This window comes from Bubalus kerabau, chromosome 21 (genome assembly GCF_029407905.1).
Source record: "Bubalus kerabau isolate K-KA32 ecotype Philippines breed swamp buffalo chromosome 21, PCC_UOA_SB_1v2, whole genome shotgun sequence".
Classification (NCBI taxonomy): Eukaryota; Metazoa; Chordata; class Mammalia; order Artiodactyla; family Bovidae; genus Bubalus; species Bubalus kerabau.
In genome coordinates, this window is record NC_073644.1 from 33,036,949 (window position 1) to 33,063,230 (window position 26,282).

General features: G+C 42.4%; 1 protein-coding gene across 2 annotated transcripts in view; it reads left to right on the forward strand.

The window, feature by feature from the left end:
• Positions 1-26,282, forward strand: part of CHST9 (carbohydrate sulfotransferase 9) — a 247,855-nt gene that overhangs the window by 215,219 nt on the left and 6,354 nt on the right. For both annotated transcript variants that reach the window (XM_055559152.1, XM_055559153.1), the window contains exon 3: positions 6,094-6,131. In XM_055559152.1, coding sequence (XP_055415127.1) covers positions 6,094-6,131 — 38 coding nt within the window. The remainder of the gene's footprint in view (positions 1-6,093; positions 6,132-26,282) is intronic.

The following is a 26,282-nucleotide window of genomic DNA, read 5'->3' on the forward strand; positions in this document are numbered from 1 at the left end:
CCATCTGTCACAGAAATGGACTGACTTCAACCAACAGCTTACATCAAACTCATTTTCTAGACAAAGAAACTGAGGCTTGACAGTGAGTGAAGCATCCGCCCAGAGAGGGGATTGTGAGTTCCCATAACTCACTTCGCCCCTGGGTTCCCATATCCCTCATCCTTTCCCTCCTCAGTGTTGCGGGGCAATGTTCCTTCTCTTTGCACTCAGTTGGTTGGAGGTAGGCACCATAGGTTTGATTGATACACCAATTTGCATCTCAAGGCATCGCTCGATAAATACAGTGCCATGCAAGGCTACTCTCTCACAAGCCAATTTCCCCCTCTGGGCTGACTTTAGAAGCTCATTGATGTCACTTCCTTCCTCAGTCAGCAAGTGAATTTTCTTTAATTCTCAAGACCAGCTGTCCATGCTGTCAACAGAAAGTTATTAAAATTCCTTTAAAGTGAATAAAAATAGCCTAAAAGCAAATGTACTTGGAAACAGGAAAGAATCAGTATGCAAAGTCCACAAACCTCTGAGCAAAATAATGTTGATCCAACCAGAGATTTCAAACATTGTATATTCAAGATGCTAGAAAAAAATAATTAAAAGATGCTAAACCACATACTTCTTAATCTTTTATTAGCAAAAGCTTATGCAGTCACAATTTATCCCCTGAATTCCATTCCTCTCTCTCAAATACGATTTGAATAAACTGGGGAATGACTTCAGTTTTCCTTAAGTGGGATTCCCTCCTTTTTTCTTGTCTCGGTCAGGGAACATTTACATCTCCACCAGGCTAAGACTATCTGTGAGCAAGAGAAAAAATTATCATGAGTTGCAATCATAACCACTACAGTCACAAAATAATAATCTAATTATATATTTTAATTTATTAGAGTCTTAATAGCTCAAGGGAGGAGATCATTTTTCTCATATTTAAATAGCTGTATCTCAAGTAATGGTCTGTCTGGCTCTAGTCCCCATGATCCTCAACTGACTTTCTGACCTTAGTAACTGGAACCTTACTCTGTTGCCTTCTGAATCAGCCCTTGCCTTATCCCTCAGTCCCCAGCGTGGCTCCTGCCTTGTTGCCTGAGTTGTTCATGAGCTGGAACTAAGTCCCTCTGAAACATGGATGTGTTCCCTGCCATTTACTTCACCTACCATCATCCACCTCTTCCATATTTGCATAGAAACCCTGAATCCTGGACTCACTGTGACCTTTTGCTTGGGAAACTTACATCCAGCCTGTCTGTCTTGACATCCCAAGACACACAGCCCAGGTTTGTGTCTCGGGTTCCTGCCTGTAATTGGGGCCCTTGGGTCAAATCTGCCCTGGGGTTGCCACCCTCCTCAAAGCCCCTGATTCCACAATGCAGTTAAAGAGAAGCCTGAGTCTTCTGGGTAGCTATGCTGAGAAACCTTATTTTGGTAAATAGCAGCTTAGTGAAAGAGAATGGTGGAAATTTGGGTAAATTCAAACTAAAGGAACAATTAAAATATTGTTAGCCTTGAGGAAAAGCATAAAACCTGGTGTTATAAGTTATCTAGAATTAACTCTCTGTCCTTCACTTCCGTTCCCACAGTCTTGAACATGTATGGCTTCCCTGGTAGCTGAGCTGGGAAAGAATCCTCCTGCAATGCAGGAGACCTGGGTTCAATCCCTGGGTTGGGAATATCCCCTGGAGAAGGGAATGGCTACCCACTCCACTATTCTATGGATTATAGTCCATCGGGTCAAAAAGAATCGGAAATGACTGAGTGACTTTCACTTTCATGTTAGGAATACAAAACTAAGCTACTACGTACTCAGTCACTCAGGTGTATCTGACTCTTTTTCGTCCCATGGACTGTGGCCGACCAGGCTCCTCTGTCCATGGTATTCTCCAGGCAAGAATACTGGAGTGGGGAGCCATGCCCTCTTCCAGGGGATCTTCCTGACCCAGGGATCGAACCCTCATTTCTTGTGGCTTCTGCATTGGCAGGCAGATTTTTACCACTAGAGCGACCTGGGAAGCCCTAAGGCTACTATAAATGTTATATTTTAAAGGATGGGGAAAGGAAGATTAGACATAATCACTATTACTAGGATACTTTAAAATCCTTGGAAAATCAACTGGGAACTAAGACAAAAATGGTGGCTATCACAAAACCAAGTGTTTGGTATGGGCTAGAATTTATTAGTAGTCAACTTCAGGCATTCATATGGTTCATCTAATGAGTTTTAACCCCTGAATCTTTCCTTTCACTAAAGAGCAAGAGCCAGGAACGGCTACCATTAAAATGTGAGAACTGATACAAACCAGCCCTGACTGAAAATGCTGTCAATCATTCTGTAAATTTGCATTGAATACCTCAAGTGTGCCAGCACCGGGCCCTCGATACAGCAGTAAATAAGATGGATCAACTAGACTCCCCAAAAAATTAATCTAAAAAAGAAATAACATACAGGAAGAAAATAGATCTTTTTAAAAGGCACAGACTCATTTTTAGTCAGTGTTGAATTTATAGACACTTCATAAAACATTGGGGCTTCTCAGGTGGCGCTAGTGGTAAAGAACTCACCTGCCAGTGTAGGAGACATAAGAGACTTGGGTCCCATTCCTGGATTGAGAAGATCCCCTGGAGAAGGGCATGGCAACCCACTGCAGTATTCTTGCCTGGAGAATCCCATGGACAGATGAGCCTGGTGGCCTATAGTCCATGGGGGTCGCAAAGAGTCAGACACGACTGAAGCGACTTAGCACGCATGTACATAAAAGAATTTTAATAAATAACAAAATTATAAGCAATTGTCATGATATTTTAAAGGGACCCACATTCTTTCAATGTTAGTAACCACTGCTGTAAAATGTAGAAAATTAAACCTTTTTTTAGTGCTCTTCAACTTGTAATAAAACCAGCCCCCTCATAAAAATCATTATTACTTTTCCTTGCTCTATTTTTAAACGTGGTTTCTTGATAAGAGATCTCGTCTTGTTAATAAAATGTTATTGCCAGAATTTGTGTAGTATAGTCTCAAATCAGAAAATAGAAAGACAAAAAAGGAATAAACCAAGATAGGCAGGGTCCCTGACCACAGGATGCTTACCGTGTAGAAGGAGATGCTCAAAGAAGCAACACACATACAAATGGCAAAATAAATGCAAGCTGTGATAAATGGTGGGAAAGAAATAAACAATGGGCTGATCCAAGAATCATCAGAAGACATGGGCTGGCCAGAGAAGAGCCCCTAAGATCTTTTTTTAAATTGGAGTATAATTGCTTTACAGTCTTGTGTTAGTTTCTGCTATGAATGAAATTAATCAGCCCTATATATACATATATCCCCTCTCTCTTGAGCCCCCCTCCCACCACCCCTCAATCCCACCCATCTAGATCATCACAGAGCACTGAGCTGAGCTCCCTTGGGCTATATAGTGGCTTCCCACTAGCTATCTGTTTTATTCATGGTAGGGTATATACGTCAAACCTAACCTCACAATTCATCCCACCCTCCCCCTTGCCCCCTGTGTCCACATATCTATTCTCTACATCTGTGTCTCCATTCTTGCCCTGGATCTAGGTTCATCTGTACTATTTTTCTAGATCCCACATACATGTGTTAATATATGATACTTGTTTTTTCTGACTTACTTCACTCTGTGTGACAGTCTCTAGGTCCATCCACATCTCTGCTGCTGCTGCTGCTGCTAAGTCACTTCAGTCATGTCCGACTCTGTGTGACCCCATAGACGGCAGCCCACCAGGCTCCCCCGTCCCTGGGATTCTCCAGGCAAGAACACTGGAGTGGGTCGCCATTTCCTTCTCCAATGCATCAAAGTGAAAAGTGAAAGTGAAGTCGCTCAGTCGTGTCCGACTCTGTGCGACCCCATGGACTGCAGTCTACCAGGCTCCTCCGTCCATGGGATTTTCCAGGCAAGAGTACTGGAGTGGGGTGCCATTGCCTTCTCCATCCACATCTCTACAAATGACTTAATTTTGTTTCTTTTTATGGCTGAGTAATATTCCATTGTATATATGTACCACGACTTCTTTATCCATTCATCTGTTGATGGTCATCTAGGTTGCTTCCATGCCCTGTCTACTGTAAGTAATGCTACAGTGAACACTGAAGTGCATGTGTCTTTCTGAGTTATGCTTTCCTCAGGGTTTATGCCCAGGAGTGGGATTACTGGGTCATATGGTAGCTCTATTTTTAGTTTTTTAAGGAACCTCCATACTGTTCCCCATTTTGGCTGAATCAATTTACATTCCCAACAACAGTGCAAGAGAGTTCCTTTTTTCCACACCCTCTCCAGCATTTATTGTTTGTAGATTTTTTTTTCAATGATGGCCATTTAACTAGAAAGTGAGGTCACTCAGTCATGTCCGACCCTGCAACCCTGTGGACTGTAGCCCACCAGGCTCCTCTATCCATGGGATTCTCCAGGCAAGAATACTGGAGTGGGTTGCCGTTTCCATCTCCAGGGGATCTTCCCGACCCAGGGATCGAACCCAGGTCTCCAGCATTGCATGTGGATGCTTTAACCTCTGAGCCACCAGGGAAGCCCATTTGACTAGAATGAGGCCTTAATATTAAACTAAAACCTGAACATTTGAAAGAGCCTGTCAGATCAGCAGCCATTAGGTTAGAAATAAAGCACACAATAGATGTACTGTGCCTGAATCATTTCCTCTCCCTTTCTACCCTCCAGTCACTTTGGTCTCATGTGAATTTCTGGTCCTTTTGACCTCTGGTCTTTTGCACTTACTGTTGTCTCTCCAATTTGGCTGGGCTGAATTTCAGATTTTCAAAATGTCTCATGATTCACCCAAATACACCCTCTCCTTGCCTCTGAGACTTTATTCTTTCAGTCCCACTCCCTGGAATGTCTTTCTCTTGTCCTTTGTGTGCAAAAATCATACTTATTTAATCCTCCCAAATCTGGTGAGGGGTAAACACTAGTAACTCTTTGGTATACATGACCAGACAGGACCAGAACATTGAATGCTGCTGCTGCTGCTGCTGCTAAGTTGCTTCAGTCGTGTCCAACTCTGTGCGATCCCATAGACGGCAGCCCACCAGGCTCCCCCGTCCCTGGGATTCTCCAGGAAAGAACACTGGAGTGGGTTGCCATTTCCTTCTCCAATGCGTGAAAGTGAAAAGTGAAAGTGAAGTCGCTCAGTCGTGTCAGACTCCCAGCGACCCCATGGACTGCAGCCTACCAGGCTCCTCCATCCATGGGATTTTCCAGGCATAACGGGCCCTAAATCTAATAAATGACAGAGCTGTAAATTAGATGTCAGGTTACCATGGACTCCATGTTCTAGAGTCCAGGGGACATTGTGATTAGTTTGTGATTATTTGATTGTTTGGCCTCTTACTTTTCACTGGAATTCCTTCAGATTTCAGTTTGTTCCTAAGGAAATAAAACTACGATTTCCTGGTGCTGCTGCCGCCCCTGACGCCACCTCTGGCCTATTCTCCAGGTAGCAACCAGCCCTGAGTGGTCCTCTGAAAATGCACAGCTGACCAAGGCATTCCAGTGGGCCTACTTACACTCTGGGCTACACTCCCTTCATAACTGACTTCCCACTACTTTGGGGAAGGTCATCAATCTCCCCAAAATGGTCTACATGAGCTTTCTTGCTAAATGTTTCTTGCCTGTCTGTCCAGCTTCATCTCACACCACCCCACCTCCCCTTATTTCACTTTGGCCGTGCTGGCTTCCTTTCCCTGCTTTGGACCCAAAATGCTCTCTCCTTCCTGAATGTTCTTCCCTCTCTTCTTGTCCATATTGGTGATCTAATTCAAAAGGCAAGTTCCCCCTCCAAAAAACACTCTTCTTTATACACTCTTCTTATACACTGCATATTATCTGACAAAAGACATCTAAATACCAAAACATATCAAGAGTGTCCAATTGGGCAGTACCATTAAAAATGAAGAAAATTGGTAATTATTATCTAGAAACTCCAAAATTGGCCCTGGTATTTTGTGACAGTGGTTGGATTGAAGAGCCTACTTTTCTTTTTTTCTTTATTGTTTTTTTGTTTTTGGAATTTTGAGTGAGAACAGAGCAAGACCGGTACTAATGCTGACTTTCTTTTTGCTTTCTTTTTCAGTGACTAAAGAAAAAATCCAGGAACATATCACCAACCAGGTATTTCCTCACTTCTTATAAACCAGGATGTAGAATTTTGCTTCAAATGTTAGTAATTAATTAAGCGTTTGTAAATATTTTTAAAAGGAGGCATTGCTAGTTATTGAGTATGAGCAATACACATCTTATTGGTTCTGAGAACAAATAAATTGATTATATATGGGTGACGGTGCAGTTTCCTGTCTCCCCCACCTCGTTCCTCCCCTCCACACCATCTTTCCCAAGGATGGGCTCTGCCAGCTCTGATGTAAGCAGCCCTCAGAGCATGTCATGACCTCTGCATTGATTCTATCATGGCTGCAAAGACATACTTTTATCTACTTCTCCCTTAACTAAGGTGACTGTCCTCTGTGATTTCCCCAAGTTCTAATTCATCCAGTCATTCCCTCCCCATCAGTTAAGAACTAAAGCCTTAGCCGTGGAAACGTACAAGTTGGTTTTCTATCTGGTCTCTGATTTCTACCCACATGTAGCTAGTGTCCTCCTGCCTGCTTCACTGTTTTCTTATCCAGTCTTTTTTTGATTAATTTTTTTATATTTACCAGGAGATGGAGTCATTCTGTACAACAGCTTAAGGGGTTTAAGACATGCAGCCATAGATCCCAACCAAGTTTGACCAGGCTTGCCCCCTCACCCTCTTCCCATGGGCCAACCTGGCTGCAGCGTTTCCCAGTACTGCCACTGGACCAGGGGACGCAGACACTGGCCTGTGGCAAAACACGCACAGCTTTCATTCATAGACACACATCTCCAAGTCTTGTTGTTGTTCTCCCCTGGCATAAATTACACCTCATCTGTGTCAAGGGGAAGAATGGTTCATCTACATTTATACCAGTCAAGGGTACATTTTTCAATGTCTCCTCCTAACGGACTTCAAAATAAATTCCAATTCTGGTTCCCATTGTCATTCCAACCAAATTAAGTTCTAGCTCTACCTGCTGCTGCTGCTGCTGCTGCTAAGTCACTTCAGTCGTGTCTGACTCTGTGCAACCCCATGGACTGCAGCCTACCAGGCTTCTCCGTCCATGGGATTCTCCAGGCAAGAACACTGGAGTGGGTTGCCATTTCCTTCTCCAATGCATGAAAGTGGAAAGTGAAAGTGAAGTCTTTCAGTCGTGTCCAACTCTTCGTGACCTCATGGACTGCAGCCCACCAGGCTCCTCCATCCATGGGATTTTCCTGGCAACAATACTGGAGTGGGGTGCCATTGCCTTCTCCCTAGCTCTACCTAATCTGTGCCAGATGTCCTGTAATTCACCAGGCTTTAAAAATTGTTCTTCCATGTGACTGACCTCCTATATTGCAAATTCAGTAAGCAAAATGTAATGCTTATCGGGTGCCATTTTGCTTTTGAATAGAGCTGTAAATACTGACTCAGTCGCAGCCATCTTAAAAACTTGAAAATGCCATCCCCATGTAATGTTAAAGTCAGTTAGTCATTTCAAATATTTATTTGCCTATTGAGCTTAGTCTTTTTGGCATTGTATTTCAATTGTTTGTATATACTCAAGTGGCTTGATGAGGTTGAGCAACAGTTAACAAGTAAAGTTCATTATTACCATTTTGTTTATTTAAGTCACAGAGGGAATATTTTTCCTTATAAAGAGAACTGTTTTCTTTATTAACAAGGTAAAACAGTTGGTCAAGAAATATATTAAGACTACTTCTCAGGGGTAGATTTTCATTTCCTGTATTTTCTTTCTTTTATACCCTTGGCTAAACTAATAGAGTATGTAGACACTAGAATAGAACACCAAATATTTACTCATGTTCTTAAACATGGATTTGGTGCCAGATAAAAGCATCATGTCTCCCGGTTCCAGTAAAAGAGTGAAATTCTTTAGTCTTCAGAGGTAAGGGTCTTGAGTGTATTAGTTATGTAGTCATTTTCAGGACAGATAGGTGTATTGTTCAATCAGTGTCTGCCAGCTGGTATTTCTGATGCTACAATGGAATTTCTGTTCTTTCTTCTTGCACATAGGGAGGTGCTCCCCACTCTCAAGAATACACCAGGAGTGCTCTGTGACCATATAGAGGGGTGGAGTCAGAGGTGGGAAGGAGGCTCATGAGAGAGGGGTTGTATGTGTACTTATGGCTGATTCACGCTGTTGTATGGCAGAAAGCAACATAACATTGTAAAGCAATTATTCTCCAATTAAAAGTAATTTTTAAAAAAAAGAACAAAATAACAAAAAAGAATGCACTGGGAATATAATTCTAAAAGGCATCTTGAAAAGTGAAAGTCACTTAGTCGTGTCCGACTCTTTGCGACCCCATGGACTATACAGTCCATGGAATTCTCCAGGCCTGAATACTGGAGTGGGTAGGATTTACCTTCTCCAGGGGATCTTCCCAACCCAGCAAAGGGTCTCCTGCATTGCGGGCAGATTCTTTACCAACTGAGCTATCAAGGAAGGCCTTATACCTCTTATACCTCTAATTTATCTTATACCTCTTATAAAAGCCATCTTATACCTTTAATTTATCTAAAGTCTGGCAGAGAGCCACAAAATGAAATCACTTCTTTTTTAATTATTTTTAAATTGAGGTATAATTGACATATAACATTATATTAGTTAGGTATATTATATTAGTTGGGCTTCCCTGGTAGCTCAGCTGTTAAAGAATCTTCCTGCAACACAGGAGACCCTGCCTGGCTCCATTCCTGGGTCGGGAAGATCCGCTGAAGAAGGGATAGTCTACTCAGTCCAGTATTCTTGGGCTAAAATGAAGTCACTTCCTTTTTAATTATTTTTAAATTGAGGTATAATTGATATATAACATTATATTAGTTACATATATTAGTTATAATTAGTATATTAACAATATACTGATTACATACATTAGTCTGTATAGTATATACAAAACATAATGATTCCGTATTTGTTTATTCTCTGAAGTGATCTCCATAGTAAGTCTAGTTCCCATCTGTCACCATCCAAAGTTACAAACCATTTTTTTTTCTTGTGATGACTTTTAAAATTTATGCTCTTCAGTTCAGTTGCTCAGTCGTGCCCGACTCTTTGCGACCCCATGGACTGCAGCACGCCAGGCCTCCCTGTCCATCACCAATTCCCAGAGTTTACTCTCTTAGCAACTTTCAAACACACGGTATGATAGGATTGACTATAATCACTGTGCTGTCCATTGCAGCCCAAGACTTATTTGCTTTATAACTGGAAGTTTGTCCTTCTTCATCCACACTCCCCTTCTGATATCCAAAGAATTTGACTCTTGTAAAACATGTCTATATACTCACTTTGGCTAATCAATACAGAGTTCTTTATCAGAAAGGAATGTAAAATGGAACACTGGTGCGCGTTAATCTTGCCCCGAAATCCTTCCCCACTAGGCACTATAGATTGTGTAATTAAATTGAAATTGAAAATCAAGTCCTGTTGTTGGTTTGTTTTGGTTTTTTTTTCCCCCATTAAGCAATCTCCAAGCTGCACACCAACGTGAGAAATCAGGACTGGAGCAGAGGGAAAGTTCTAGCCTGCTGGCTAATATCCAGCATGCATTTTTAGCCCATGGCTATTTTACCACACCTGAGCTCAGAGAACAAACAACTATTTGAGTTCTCTGGAGGGAACGCTGGATTCTTTCCTGTGTAATTCACTGGGGAAATCAGTATGCTTTTTTCAAGTAACTTGTTAACGCAGCTTGTTTACGAGAAGAGGACAAAAATGAGCAGTGAACCGCTTGGCAGAATGAGATGAATGCATGACCCATTTTTTTTTTCAGCTGTCCCTTTGGCAGTTCAATGCTGCCATGATTTCCTCTCTGAAAAATGCGCCTTGTAGAGATGAAATCTGCAGATTTCCCCATAATTTTGACTATGGTAAATTAAAGATAATACCTTAGAATACTACCCAGAATACCTTCCAAATCAAAGTAGCAAATGGTCAGTACCAGAATGGGAATACATAAAACCTTTTGACTTAAGATTTAAAAATTGCCTTCTTATTTAGTAGGCAATTGAAACTTGTAGTAAATAGAATACTTTCTGTTTGTGCCTTTTGGATAGTAGATTAGAACCTTTGGCGAATTAATACTTTTTTTATTTTGCTTTGTTTCTCAGTTGTGTCAGAGTCTTTTCAACCCCATGGACTGTAGCCTCCCAGGCACCTCTATCCATGGAATTCTCTCAACAAGAATACTGGAGTGGGTTGCCATTCCCTTCTCCCAGGGATCAAACCCGACCCAGGAATCGAACCTGGGTCTCCTGCGTTGCAGGCAGATTCTTACTTCTACTGAAGTATAGTTGATTTACAATGTTGTGTTAGTTTCTGCTATACAACAAAGTGAATCAGCTATAGGTATACATATATCCCCTCTTTTTTAGATTTTTTTTTCCCATATAGGTCATTACAGAGTACTGAGTCAAGTTCCCTGTGCTACAATAGGTCCTATTACTTATCTGTTTTATACATAGTAGAGTGTATGTGGCAATCCCAATCTCCTAATTTATCCCTTCCCTCCCCTTACCCGCCTGACAACCGTAAGTTTGTGGTCTACATCTGAGACTCTGTTTCTGCTTTTGTAAATAAGTTCATTTGCACCATTTTTTTAGATTCCACATATAAGTAATATCATATGATGTTTGTCTTTCTCTGTTTGACTTGCTTCACTCAGTATGACAATGTCTAGCCCATGCCCTTTGAAACCAGAGAAACAGAAAGGGTGGATCGGTTTCCAGGTAGCCGCCCCACCCCCAACCCCCAGAAGTGGGAGGATGTATAGGCAGACAGCGATCCTCCCATAATGGTACTTCCGCCCGCGCCTCTACTTGGGAGGTGGGTGCAGTGGGCGGTATAGTTCTGGGTGGTACTTAGAGCTGCCTGACACTCCCAGGTCAGAAAAGTGAGACATGAAGTGAGGGAACTTGCCCTTCCCAGAACCTAACGAGCTTTCCTGCGTCATCCTGTCCTTGGTGGCAATGGATCCAGACGCTGCCTAGGAGTCCCCAGCTGAGTCCAGTTTCTGCCCCGCTCTCCTCCTGAAGGTCCACTGGACTAAGGACCACTCAGACCCCTGTGGAAGGGTAGCCCTCAGGGAGAGGGGGCTTCTTTAGCCTCCAAGCCCAAGTGATCTTTTGGGACAGACTGCAGACCCCAGATGAAAACGAAGGCAGGGTCTTGAGTATCACTTACTTTAAAGCTTTTGAATATTTAGACATACAGTGCATGGGCCTCCATTCATCCTCCTGCTCTAGGCCCCATAAATGTTATTGATATGATATCAATCAGACATCTACAACTTAAAACTCAACATGTTATTCCAATAAAAAGCCAAGATGAAACCCACTCACCTGTCATCTATAGGATAAAATCCTATCCATGGCCCTGTGATCTGCTTTGGAGAGCGTGCCCCTGGCCTCCCTGGACTTACTTCCTATTCTTCTCCTGTGTATGGAGCTAATGTGCATGCGTGAGTCCTAGGTTGCTTCAGTCATGTCCGACTTTTTGCGAACCGATGGACTATAACCCACCAGGCTAACGTGTCCTATTTAAAGTTGTTCCACCAATATACCCACCCTTTTCTTTGCAGGTACATTTACTCATATTCCAGCACCTCATACCAGTATCATCTCTTCCATGAAGCTTTCCTCATCTCAGAGCTTAATCTTTCCTTCTTCAGTGTTCCTGTTATTGTTCTGCCCCTTTGGTATAGGTCCTTGCATTTTCTACTCGATATTCTAATTATGGATATTCCTTTGTGATTTTGTAACAAAACAGTATTGCACCAAAGGAAAGAAATCATGTTTGGCTCATTTCTGTGTTCACGATTAGAACTTGAACATCCTAAGCATCTGACCAATTGCTGGTTGAATGTAAATTCTTTCACTCAGTAATTTATTATCCTAGAAACCAGAGGGACTGCTGGATGCAGGCAGACTACATTGACTCTTATAAGGCAGAAACCAGGTATTGTCCTTTGCCTCCCATGTGAGGACTCTAAGCCAAAAGCAGAAGGCACAGCTAAGGCTGCCCATGGTCTCTACAAATGATGGTCACACAGTCGGGGAATAAAAGAATCAAAGAGCAAGGGGACCCCACCTTTATTTCCACATCCCATAACCGCCTGGAGAACACTGAACATTTGCTTGAATCAAGACTTGGCCCCTGAGATTTTTTTTCTTGACTGTAAGCATGGCACCGTCATTCACTGCTGCTGCTTTTCAGTGTAGTGTGAACTTTACAACTTCTAAATTTAAAGTGGGATTACATTACCTTGCACTATTCTTATCAAAATGGCCATGCACTCAAGGAGACAACTTTGACCTAAAGAGCATCTCTCTTGGCAGGTTCAGTGCTAATAGAACAGGTAAAGATCCCATTTCCCTCATTCTCTTCTAAGATTGCCTTCTAGAATTGGAAGTTGTGTTTTTAAAAAGCCATCCAATTTATGAGTCTTTTGTAAAATACCTGAAAGCAAGACTGATATGATCCAAAAGTGGTGTCACTAATGGTGGTTAACAAAGAAGCATTTATGAAAGACGGGCTGTATGAAAGGTCATAAGGCTTCACATCAGGAAGATACCAGGTGTAAATGTCAAAGGGCTTGCACTCACCTCTTTTATTGGAAGCTGAGAAAGTTAAAGCACTACGTAAGGATGTCTAGTGGAAAAAGACAATATGGTCTTTGGAACTATATTGTCAAGACAAACAGAGGGAGGAGAAGACAGCCCTCAGGTGTTTTAAAAGCATGAAAACCAATAGAAAAAATACTGATTGGAATAAGGACAACAGTTTATTAGCGACACTGAGGGAACTATTAGCAATTCAGATATGAGATAATTCTCACTCACCTGTTCTCACTCGAGATCATTCACACTTAGATTGTTTCTGTATAATTGAGACCAAGAATTGCTCCAGTCACTCGTCTATTTGTCATAGCAAGGCTAGGATCCTCGATGAGTATTTTAATCTCCTTTCTCGACGGGTGGAAACACCCTTGAAAGATTTAGTAATTTTTCAGGTCCTGCCATGCTTAGCACTGAATGAATAATAACAATGGTTAACATAATTATTAGGCTTCCCAGGTAGTGCTAGTGGTAAAAAAAAAAATTGCCTGGCAATGCAGGAGATGCAAGAGATGTGGAAGTCAGGAAGATCCCCTGGAGGAAGAAATGGCAGCCCACTCCGGTATTCTTGCTTGGAGAATCCCATGGACAGAGGCGCCTGGTGGGCTACAGTCCGTGGGATCACAGAGAGTTGGACACAATTGAAGACAGTTAGTTAGTAACATGATTATTAAGTGTTTAATGAACTTCCTATGCATAGTTATTGTACATAAAATTCTCTCATTTAAACCTCACAGCAGTGACCTTGGAAGGCAGGTACAAATTCAAGGAGTCAAAATTAGTGAAGTTGAGTGGCTTGCCTGAGATCAAGGATGGGAGCTGGCAATCCAACCCAACCATCTAAGCACCAGCCGCTGTTCTCTGCTGCTTTAAGTGTCTTTAGTTTAAAGCACACAGATGATGAGTGGCAGAGCTGGAGTCTGAATCTATGTGGATGGATTGCATTCTGAAATCCTTTCTCTTTGCTATTGTGCTGTCCTACTACTTGTTTTGAAAGTTCTGTTAATTAGATGATTCCACGTATGACCACCCTAAGCAGTACTCCAATTTTAACACCAGTACTGAAGCAATTGGTTGTGAGAGTCTAGAATACAGATATTTATGGTGTGGTAGATCTTTTTTAAAAAACTTATTTTTATTTTTTTTTAATTTTATTTTATTTTTAAACTTTACATAATTGTATTAGTTTTGCCAAATATGCTTTAACTATCAAGATGAGCACGTACTCACTCTGGGACTCTTGATGAGCATTAAATTACTTTTTTAATTAATTAAGTGAAAAAATCAAATGATCTAGTCTAAGAGAAAAGCTATTTGTCACCTGAAAAGAGATTAAAGCTAAAAAAAAAAGAAAGGTGTACATTGGGATAATCTGTTGCCCATTGGCAATTTTCCTCAGCGGAGCCCAGACCAAACTATCATGGACATAAAACAAGAATTAAAATAGAAACGTGTATTCTCAACAACTATGAAATCTTCTCTTACTCTTCAGTTTTCCAGAAAAGTATTTTACTTCTGAAAACTCTTTCATAAGGTTTTCACTGCTAGTCATAATGTGTTACTGTCTATGTACTCATGTGAGAAAATATGGATTCTGAAACTGCTGGAAATGTTGCTCCTATTAAAAAGGATGAAAACAGTGAGTTTACCATCTAGTATAAATGAATCTTACCACCTAAGTTGCTATCACTAAGCAGTCCAGGGAAACTGATTCCACAAGGGATTTCTAGTCAATCTGTTTCTCCCGTTTTTCCTCCGCTGTTTCAAGTTTTCTAATCATACCCCCTCCTATTTGCTAGCATCTGGACCTGAAGATGGGGGCTTCCCAGATGACTCAGTGGGTAAAGAATCTGCCTGCAATGTCAGAGACACAGGAGACTCGAGTTCAATCCCTGGGTAGGGAGGATTCCCCTGGAGGAGGTCATGCCAACCCACTCCAGTATTCTTGCCTGGGAAATCCCATGGACAAGGAGCCTGGCAGGCTACAGTCCATGGGGTCACAAAGAGTTGTACACAACTGAAGCGACTGAGCACGCACACACATACCTGAAGATGAGTTTTACTGGGTAACTGCAGTTTTTCAGTTCAGCAGATGTTATGAGCCGAATGGTCTGCGCCATCATTTGGGATTTTCCTCAACACATAGCAACGAACCTCCGTAACCACGTTCTACAAGTCAGGAGCAGTTAGTGGAGACCCATCAACATTCAGAAACTCAAAACACCTCCTCCCTGTAGAAAGTCTCTTACTTCTTGGGTTAAAACAAGGATCAGATGGGCCAAAGAGTCTATTTGTCATCATGTTTGAGTATACATTCTCATATACAACACTTTTTAAATCTACCTTTAAACTATTTTATCCATATTATTCTTTCTTCTCATGATAAACCACTGAATGAAGGACTCAAGTGAAAACTTGATATATTCTGAAATTGTGTGAAAGAGGCACTTAAGTAGTCATCATTTTGAATAAAATGTTTGTGTACATAAAGATGTATTTTAAGAAATAAATAGTGATCAAGGAATCGGAAATTTTCTATAATGTATATAGATTAAAGATAATGTTTATAGATAGCTTAAGTTGAGCTCTGTTCCCTATAATGATGCTAAAATGTCTATTTCCTTTGTATTTACAAATTATGATCCTTTTTTGTCTTTATCAGTTTGAACTTCACTATTTACAACATTTGACCACAATAAATATTTCTATAAGCCCAGAAAGAAGAAAATAATTAGTAGTGTCATTAATACAATGCAAATTCTGTAGAATCCATGTTATATAAATGGTTTTGGCCCCTCACGGCAGATCCCATGGGCAACTCTGATATTGTTTATAGACTTTTATGGGTCTCTGTATTTTGCTGAGGAGATAGTCCTTATCAGAACCTCAGGAGTGAAAGAAAGTATCTGAGATAGTTTTTCTACCTATAACTAGAGCACGTGATCAAAACTATCTCTTTGATAATGCATAAATTAAAACTAATTCCATTGAAACTTTCTTTTGTAAAGTAGCGCTTACCAAAGAACAAGTTTCCAGGAAAGAAAAGATGCACAGACAATTGGTGAAAATTCAGAGTACCAGTAAGGATCCCAGTGAAAGCTGCTACCTTGCTTTATTTCCCTTAATGTGGAAAAAGTTATTATCCACAGAAGTCTTATGTTATATTCTGTGGTTGATCATCAAAACAAGGATGGAATAAACAGGATTCTTCACTATTTCATCACTGGTATGAGCCTTGCTCAAAATGTATTAAAAGGAAATATATCCTTCATACTATTACTGGATAATTCAATTAGGCCAATGTTCTGTGTATGTGGAATAATGAAATTTACTATGTTGACTAATTAGCCAATCAGATTTCTCTCATTTGCTAAGGCAATGGATTGTCTAAAATGTGACCATAAACAAAATAGATTTTATTAGGCATAATCTGCTTTGTAAACAAATGAAATTAATTCTTTGCCTGACCGAAAGCTTTGAAAATGAAAGACCAAAATTGAACACATGCTTCCAATCTTGGTTCTGTTACTGAGATGACACTTTATATAAAAGTTACTATTTAACTTCCCCTCAAGTATTTCATACTTGAGACTAAATGACTCTTAGAAATATGTTCATCAACAGATGGGAGCCACTTATGGCCTCATAAACTCCGAAGCAAGTGAAATTATCTCAGCAAAATGGAAAGATTACAAGAAAGCTTCATCTGCTGATCTCCAAGATGATTCATGTGTTGCATATTGGCTCAATGGTGCAATGAATATTGACAGATAATCACCCCTGTTCATACAAGAGAAATCCTGAAGAAACGAATGCTTGTGATGTGTGTTCTTCATCAATCAGTAAGCAGTTTCCACACATACCCTGCATTTAGAGCAGTGCTAAATATGATGGAGGATGTAGAGGGAAGGATCAACAGAGAGCCTGTTCTAAAGGGAACTTATGTCTTGAAAGAGAAGACGAACACACCATCAATGCTGCCCAGAGAGTGTGTTATTACTCCCTTGCTTATTAACCACACAGTGCAGGCAGTGTGAGAGCTTGGTGAAGTCAGCAAGCCATGGAAAGTGGCCAGGGAAGGATCGGGGAGAACCTTGAAAACCAAAGTTTCTCAGGTTTGATTCAGCAGGAAATATAATGTGGTGATACCGAAAATTCTGGAGTCGAGAAAATTAGGAAAATCAATGTAGGATCTTGAAACTATATCCTGTATTTTCCTTTTGACTCCATCGGCTCTGATAGCAGCTACCAACCTTTCTCCAAGCTACTCTGCTTCCTCTCTGCAGCCCCCGGTCCATTCTCCACTTGGCCAGCAGACTGAGCTTCATACACTGTCCATCACATCATGTTATCCTCCTGTCTAAAACTTCCAGTGGCTCATAGTACATCTCTGATAAAATTCTACTTCCTTTCCATGACCTAAATCCTAAATTCTCCTTGACCTGGTGCTCCTATGGCATGTGATCCTGCCCTCCTCTTTGATTTTATCTTGTGTTCTTGAGCCCTTAATTTAAAATATATTTATTTATTTATTCATTTATTTGTGTCTGAGCTGGGTCTTTGTTGCTGTGCTGGCTTATCTCCAGTTGTGGCAAGGGGGGCTACGCTCTAATTACAGTGTGAGGGCTTCTCATCCCGGTGGCTTCTCTTGTTGCAGGAGCACAGGCTCTAGGGGGTCAGGCTTCAGTAGTTGCGGCTCCTGGGCTCTAGAGTACAAGCTCAATAGTTGTGGCACATGTGCTCAGTTGCTCCTCAGCATGTGGGATCTTCCCGGACCAGGGATCAAATCCGGGTCTCCTGCATTGGTGGAGCGGGTTCTTTCCCACTGAGCCACCAGGGAAGCCTGGGCCCTTCTCACTTACACGATGGCCTGCCCTCTGTCCTTTTGCCTGACCAGGCTCGTTCCTATTTGGAGGACCTTTGCCCTCACTGACCCTGCCTGCAGTGCTCGACTCCCAGATCTGGGGTTTCTTCTTGTTGTTCAGATCCCAGCTCGAGCAGCTTCTCCACAAATAGATCTAGACCCTAAAGCCCTAGTTCATGGGGTCCCTCCACTCTACTGCCTCCCATGCTCTACCACATCTGTCTCAGTGTTTATTTTACATCACGCATATCATCATCAAAACTTTTGTTCATTTATCTGTTCATTATCTGCCTTCACTCGCAAGAATATAAGTATCCTAAGAACAGGACCCTTGTCAGAGTTATCTGGTCCTCTGTCCCCAGTGCCATTAAACAGGGCACATATTAAATGACTATAATAAGTATTCATCAAATGAATGCATCACTTAATTCTGCCAGCAGGCTATGCCAATAGTCTGGGTGTGAAAAAAAAAATGGCCAAGGTAAAGAATTTGCCTGCCAGTGCAAGAGACACAGGAGACACAGGTTTGATTCCTGGGTCAGAAGGATCCCTTGGAGGAGGAAATGGCAACCCACTCCAGTATTCTTGCCTGGGAAATCCCATGGACAGTGGAGCCTGGTGGGCCACAGTCCATGAGGTTGCAAGAGTCATACACAACTGAGCACACACGCACAAGTGATACACTGATAGTGGGGATGAACAGTTTAGAGAAAAAATGAATAGTTTGGTCTCTGAGAGTAGGAAGCAAATTGACAATCTGAGACAGGGATTAATGCAAGGTCCCCAGGGTTACTACAGGAAGATGATTCTCTTGGCAGAAACAAAAGTTGTGGTTAAAAGTCACATTTAATGAGTATATACCACATGCCAGATCACTTCTCAGCCTTTTGTCTAATATGTACATGGCAAGCATTGTGTATTTGTTCCATTTATTTTTCATGACTCCATAAAATCAGCGTCATTATCTCTCTTACTCTGGGGAGGCTGAGTCAACTATCCCGGGTTGATTGGTTAGCTCTCCTATTCCAGTGAGGGAGATTGATTTGGTAGAAAGTACTGGTTTAAGGTCAACTCACAGTTACCAGTAAAGCATGAATAGGATAAAAATTTACTAAATCTGGTCTCCCTCCCATTTCACAAGTTGTCTGGCTGAAGGGGTGTGAAATGTGTGTCTCACAACCTACCTTGGCACTCCGGGGTTTTGTGCAAAATGCCCTGGGGCCCTGTGGGCCTCCATGGTTATCTTCCTCATTCTGTAACCATGCGGGGCTGGGAGCTGGAAATACCTTAAAGAAGACATCCAAGGAAAGTAATTGGATGCAGGTAAGAGAGGAGATTAGTAGAGCAGAATGATAGCAGTTACCTTGCAGACCACCGCCTGGAGGGCAATAGGACCCCCAGGAAATAACCGAAATACAATACACAAAACTCTTCTGGTTTCTGTCTTTGGGGCCAACCATCTGATAAATTACCAACTTAGAACATGGTAACTAGCCTTTGCTGAAAATGAGTTCTATGCTGGGGTCCAGAGGAGAGACAATCCTGCTAATGGGTCTGGGGAGGTAGAAGATGCTGCAGCTTAACTCTCAGGCATCCCTTTACTCATGGCAAGAAGTGGACATTTATCCCCAACATATAAATCCTAATGGAGACAGCATCATAGAGCCAGTGTCTCAATAAAAACCATGGGGACCAGGTTCACTTGTCACTGGGAATCTACCAGGAATTGAAAGATACCATCTGTTTTCCTCCTTTCATCCCTGATCCAGGCACACAGCTCAGCAGTGCCCATGTATTATGTGTTTTCCCAGACTTCCAGTTGCTGAAATGCTGTAATAATATAAAATAAGTTTTCTTAACAAGGCCACCAGGGATGGAGTGAAGACATAACCCCTCCAAAACCACCAAGCCTGGATAGGTGTGTCTAACAGGAGTGTAGAAGCAGAAAAGGAAATAAAGATGCTGTGAAGATAAGGAGCTTCGTTCTGAGACATAAAAGCTAAGCAGATGATCAATATCTCTGTGTGCTTTATGCAGCACAAAAGGAAACCCAAAGTCCAGGCAGCATCATGGTTACATTGTGATTTTCTAGAAGCAAGAGCCCAGGACCCGCTCAACCAAGCTAATTATTTGGGACTATCCAGTAGAGCATCAGTTCTTGGTACCCAACTTATCTAATTCAAATTGGAGAAGAGAAGCAATCAAAGGCTTGGCGATGTCCACTGTTCAGTCAATTTGAAGCTGACATAGATACATCTAGCCACCTCAGGGTAGCTCAGTACAAAAGATAATATTCAGTTGGATCTCAGAGCAAGGAAATTCCATCATCTTCTAAATAAAGACGTGGTGGCACTGAGAGCCTTGTGGGGTAAACATGTGCGGTATGATGACAAACACAAGAGTCAGACAAGCCTGGATCTTAACCTTAGCTCTAGGAGTTGCCAGCTGTAGGATACTGAGTAAGTCTCATGGGAATGTGCGCATCCCCACCTGCCAGAGGTGGGGGAGGATGCACTTGTTTGAGCAGCACTTGACGCAGGTGAAGCCCTCTGACAATATTCATCCCCAAACCACCCTCCCCATCCATCCTTTCCCTTGGTCCAGCAGGTACGGTTTAGCTAAAGCAGACTGGAGCTCTCACAGTCTCCCTGCCACTTGGTATAAATATATCAAATATATAGATATATCGTGCTCCCTTGCTCAGGAGGGAGCATGGTCTGGACCTAGGAATCTCAATATATGAGTCTCAGGTAATGCAAGAGAGTCTTCCCATGGATCTGATAACTGTCCAGAAGTGCCCGCCTTTTCTGTGGGTTTCACAAGTGAGTGATGCTCATCCATCCACTTTCATCCTGTTCCAGTATTGGCTATAGTCTAGTTGTTAGTGGCTACAGTTATGCGAGGGCCCAAGAAAATCCCCAGTGTGAAGCCTGAGACCTCCTTCCTCCTGCCGTGAGCAGTATTCTCTGGCATGGGGAATAATGGAGTTAATAGACTGTGATGTTGTTTCTGAACAAGGTATGTCAACATGTGTTTATTCCTTCCAAGAAACAGATTATAGAATCATAGCAAGGGGAGGGGGGAAAAGATGCAGTGTCTGAAGGGCCTTTAGAGAATTTTGCTCCCCTGTTTGCTTGATGAGAGCGGTGTCTCTGTAAGTAGATTAGGCAGAATTCTGTCCATCAGTGTCTCCATATAAGAGGAGTGTGGTTGGACGTCATCACCAGCCCTGCTGGTGTCACTGCTATTTGCCAGTGGGCATTGCTGTCCCAGGGGCTCAAGTGGCTCTGTAGTGGGTGGAGAAGAAAGTTCCCCGGGTAAATGCTGCTTCCCTGGTCTGGGGCTCTGCCTAAAGAAAGGAACAGGAAAGGTTGAACTGTCCCCAGTTCCTCCTTCCCCACCTCTTCACTCCCCACGGCTCCGTTCGAACAGTTGCAGTTACCAAGGCTGGGCTGTAGGGGGCAGGCGCCCCTCCGTGATCCTCGCAGTCCAGCAGGAGCTCATATCGTACCAGCTCTGGAGGATGAAGTATTTCCGACTGAAAGCTCCCACCCTCAGACTAAATGATCCGGACCAGTGCCGCTCACACCTGGCCTTGAGAAGAAAGGGAGACCAAAGGAGTTGTCTATGGCCTTTGATACGTCGTAGCAGCCATTTCAATGACATCTTGAATCAAATTGTCATACTCAGGAGAAACTACGTCTTTTGGAAACCTCCAAAAAAAGCTTCAAATATTATCATTAATGAAGTAATATTCTTAAAATGAAGGTGATAAAGTTTATCTTAATACCTGAAGAGATCAGGGCTTCCCCGGTGGCACAGTGGTAAAGAATACGGCTTCCAATGCAAGCGACTCAGGTTCCATCCCTGAGTCAGGAAGATCTCCTAGAGTAGGAAATGGCAACCCACTCCAGTATTCTTGCCTGGAGAATTCCATGGACAGAGGAGCCTGGAGGGATACACTCCTTGAGGTTGCGAAGAATCGGAAGCGACCGAGCATGCGCATAAGCACAACGCGTGGAGAGAGAAGACCATCCATACCACCGTCCACTGAAACAGATCGATCATAACTTTGTTTTGTCCGTGATTTGTTCACTCTGACCCCCCTCCTTAGGTAACCCACTCTATTCTCTTGTTTCTCCTTCCCGCTTTGCTGTGAGTTTATGGCTTACAGTCTTCCTTTGCATTCTTTCTCAGCCTGAAATCCCGAAAAGAAATCCCTCTTGGCACACCCCCAGATTCCCCCGGGCAAGATCCAGTGCCCCAGGCCACCCTCTGTTTCTAACACAGGGCCCTGGTAGCCCACGGTACCACCAAAGTGTGGGTCGCCCGCTCTGGACTGAGAGGGTTGGAGCGGGCTTTGAAGAGGCATCCCTGAGTAAAGCTGAGTTGTCAAATATTGCCGGCGACTCAGCCAGAGGGGCGTGTGTGTCACTCAAAGATGCTGACACGGACAAATCTGATCTGGGTCTGGCAGATGCTTAGCCAAATAGGACAAATGGAATGTGTCCTGCCAGAGTCGCTGCTGCCGTCACAGTCGGCGTGCTGTTGCCAGGGCTCACGTAGCTACGGACTACCAGGCAGCGGATGGCGAGGAAACAGGGCCTTGACTGCTTCCTGGGACAGGGCTCTTACCTGTGCTAAAGCCCTGTGTGCCTTAAACAGGTTCAGTGAAGAGGCTCCGTTTCTTCAGTTGAAAAGCGGAAGTGGAAGATTCTCATGGCAGTAGAGGGTGGTGTGTGCAATGGGTCTGCACATAGCAGACACTTAGTAAACAGCAGACACTGTGATCATCTGCCTCTCTATCTAGGAAACTTTCAAAGCCCATACATTCAGCTAGCACCTCCACCAGCCAACACTTCCCGAATCTGTACACCCAGCTTTAGAGTCCCGATCCTGACAGATTTCCCAAGGCACCTCCACTCCAGAGGTCTGAACTTGAAGATAGTTAAAGTACCCACCACACCCACACCCCAGCCTCCCATAACCCTCTGCTTCTGTGTCCTCTCTCTGGGAGATGGAAATCCGTTCTCTCTACTTCCTTCACCGCCACTCTCCCAGTCTGATCAGTTTCCTAAATTGGCCCCAAATAATTCCTTCTTCTTCATTTTTACCCCATTGTTTTAGTTCTTCTCCTAAGAATTCCTGATGGACAGTCTCAGTTGTCTTCTAGATGATCCCCTTTCTCCAGGCATGCCTTCTTGCTGCTGCTGTTTACAGAATACTCATTCTAAGTCCCTGCCTTCAAAAATCCCTGTCACCTATGTGGCAAAGTCTAGACTCTATATGGGCCCAAGGCCTTCCTGGAATGAATCCAACCCGCTTGCCTCTCCTCTTATCTGAATCTGGTCCCCCAAGAGTCCCCCTGATGGTACCTTCCCATCCTGGCTGGTCCACCCGTCAGCTTCCCAGTCATCCTCCTAGACTCTCAGGCATCCACCTCCTCTGTGAGATTTGCCCCACAAAACAGCTCTTGAGAAAAATGAAGTACTATTTTCTTTGTTCCCCAAATACCCTATGCATCCTTTCATTATGGCAATTGTCACAATTTTTTCACAAGCTGCTTTTTTTAATCAACCCAGTTAAACCTTGGCTTCCTCACAGGACTATACATTTTATCTCCTTCATCCATTTCTACAATGCCAAGAACAACATATAGCAGAAGTTCAATGTGTATCAAATGAATGATCAAAATCCTTGAGCACATAGTTTCCATCAGCCTCACAATAGCAGATAAAGTATTGCAGAACTGAAACTCATGACAGCATAAAGCCAATGTAAGTTAGTTGCCTGAAAAACGGGAAGTACAGGAATGATATTGCTTTTGCTTCCATTGAATCAAAACATATGTTTATGCAAAATACTATTCCAGATACTTATGGCAATAATACAGATTTATAAGAATGTACTCTGTATAATTTTATGTGGAAACCTGGATGAGATGGGAGTTTGGGGGAGAAGGGATACATGTATATGTATGGCTGAGTTGCTCTGCTGAGCACCGGCAACTATCACAGCATTGCTAATCAACTATACTCCAATATAAAATAAGTTTTAAAAAGACAAAGTAAGGCAAAAGCAGTTCCCATGGCTGATTCACGTTGTTATATGGCAGAAACCAACACAATATTGTAAAGCAATTATCCTCCAATTAAAAATAAATTTTTAAAAAAGCAGTTCAATCACATAATAGAATGTCCATATATTCAGGAAAGTGACTTAGAAAATGTAATATGAAAAATCTAAAATAAAAAGATGCTAGTGGGAATGGGTGCAAACAGAAAGGAGAGAAAAAAAATTAGACTGTACTCTGACCTTTAATAAACGTAAATAAATTGGAAAGCTAGTCACCTAAATAACCAACTATACAGACCAACTGCTGCTGCTGCTGCTAAGTCACTTCAGTCGTGTCCAACTCTGTGCGACCCCATAGACGGCAGCTCACCAGGCTCCCCCATCCCTGGGATTCTCCAGGCAAGAAACAAAAAGTGTTAAACAGAGGACCCGACTCACAGACTAAGCAGACTTATCTTAGTACCCTGCACTTACATTTCTGCTCTCCCAGCCTCCAACAGCTTCCTGCTGGAGCCTTTGCCACTGTGGCAGTATATTAATTAAGTGTGTAATTATTTGACTTTTTTTCCTATAAGGATATCAGCTCCACGGAGTCAAGGACCACATTTGTCTTCTCCACCACCGCATCACTGTCATCTAGCACAGTGCCTGATGTATAGTAAGGGTTCCATGACTTTGAGGGAGAAAGAGGAAGGGCAATTAATTTAAATGTTGGAGATCAGAGAAGACTTCACAGAGGTACCATAGACCTTAAAAATTAAGGAGAGTGAGGCTTTCACATTTACTGCAGAGTTCATGTATATTCCACAATTTTTGTTCCACTTCTTTTAATACTCTTTTTTTCATCTGTGGTTACATGTCTTTCAGCTAATTTTACAGTAATATCCACTCTTTAAAGGCACACTTGGAAAACCCTAGCTTTATGTCAGAGTTTACAATTTAGCTGTGTCTGAAAAAGAGTTTCTCTAGTGAGACGATCAAATCTCAGTGTAGGCTGGAATAAAGTTATTTTCCTTACAGGTGGTACAGACTAAGTGCTGAAGTTGTTTCAAAGAGAGTGGAATCCCTCTCTAGAGACCTGGGTGGTTTTAATGAGGAAAGTGGGACTTTCAGCTTAGGAGATTCAGAAAGTCCCAATAAAGGGGGAGAGCATGGATAGGGGATGCTGAGAGACTGCTAGAAGCAAGTAAAGGACAGAACACATCAGGAAAGGAGCAGACCACAAAGTGAGCAGAGATCCAGTGGTGACAGGCTGCCAACGCCAACTAAGGAAATAAGACTTTTGTTTGTATGTTGGTGTGTGCTCAGTCCCTCAGTCACGTTTGATTCTTTTGCAACCCCATGGACTGTAGCCCACCAGGCTCCTCTGTCCATGAGATTTCCCAAACAAGAATACTAGAGTGGGTTGCCAATTCCTACCCCATATCTGTAATTGAACCAGTTCCAGATTTTAAGGGATGAAAAATAAAATATTTTAAGAAGACTAATTTGGCAGTAATTTTCAGGAAAACCAATTAGGAGGCTACTAAAGAATATCTCCAATTAAGAAATAATAAGTACAAAAGAAAAGTTTTTTTGAAAGACTTTATGAGATGTAAATTAACCAATTTACTTTCTGATTGTCAAAGCATCTCTCAGATTCTGTCAGTGGGGACCAGAATGTACTAGAACCATTTCAGAAATAGAAGATAGTGCAGGAGGAGCTAATTTTGGGAGGAACAGGATAAGTTTGACTTTATATGCATTTGCTTTAGGGACAGTCTGAACCAAGTGCCCTGAAGGAAAATGGGAATGGAAGTTTACTCTTATTATTACTGTTTCTGTTGTTATTATCACCATCATGATGGAAATTCATTGGTTTAAGCCTCCAATTTAAAATTCCATTAACCTTGGGACTTCCTCATGGTCCAGTGGTTAAGAATCCACCTTCCAATGCAGGGTACTCAGGTTCAGTCTCTGGTTGGGCAATTAGAATTCCAATTGCTGCAGGGAAACTAAGCCTGCAAACCATCATGAAGACCCAGCACAGCCAAAAAAAAAAAAAAAAACTATTAACCTTTCTATTAGTAGTCCAAACCCCTCGGTCTTTGCTGTGATTTAAAGGGAAGTAGAGTGAGGCAGGGCAGGGGTGGGAGGGGAGAGGAGGGATGTCACAAGATCCTAGTAATTGTTTTTATAAAGGTGAGTGATGGTGAAATGAGGCATTGCTGGGAGAGGGTCTCATGTCCATTCACCCAGAAGCCTCATGGGGTGCCTGGAGTGAAGCCTTTGTTCATACCTTGATTTGATCAGAGCTAAGGAAACAGATTGATACTCGGTAAACCAGCAGGAGACTGAAGTCTATATGAGCATTTTCCCTTGTGCAGTGATCTCCCCAGACATACTGGTGATTGGAAAGTGTCTGGAGAAATACGGACCTCCAGCAAAGGGCAGTGGATATCTGTGAAGGGTATTTCAACTGGTCCGTGTTAGGGCCGACATGACACCCTGCCTATAGTACAGCATTTACCTCTGCTTACTGAAATATTCGCATCCAGCATATTTGGGAGTCTCTCTCTCTCTCCTGAATTGTATGAGATGAACTCTTTTTTTTTTTTTTCTCACCTTCCACTGCTATGCTCCAGTT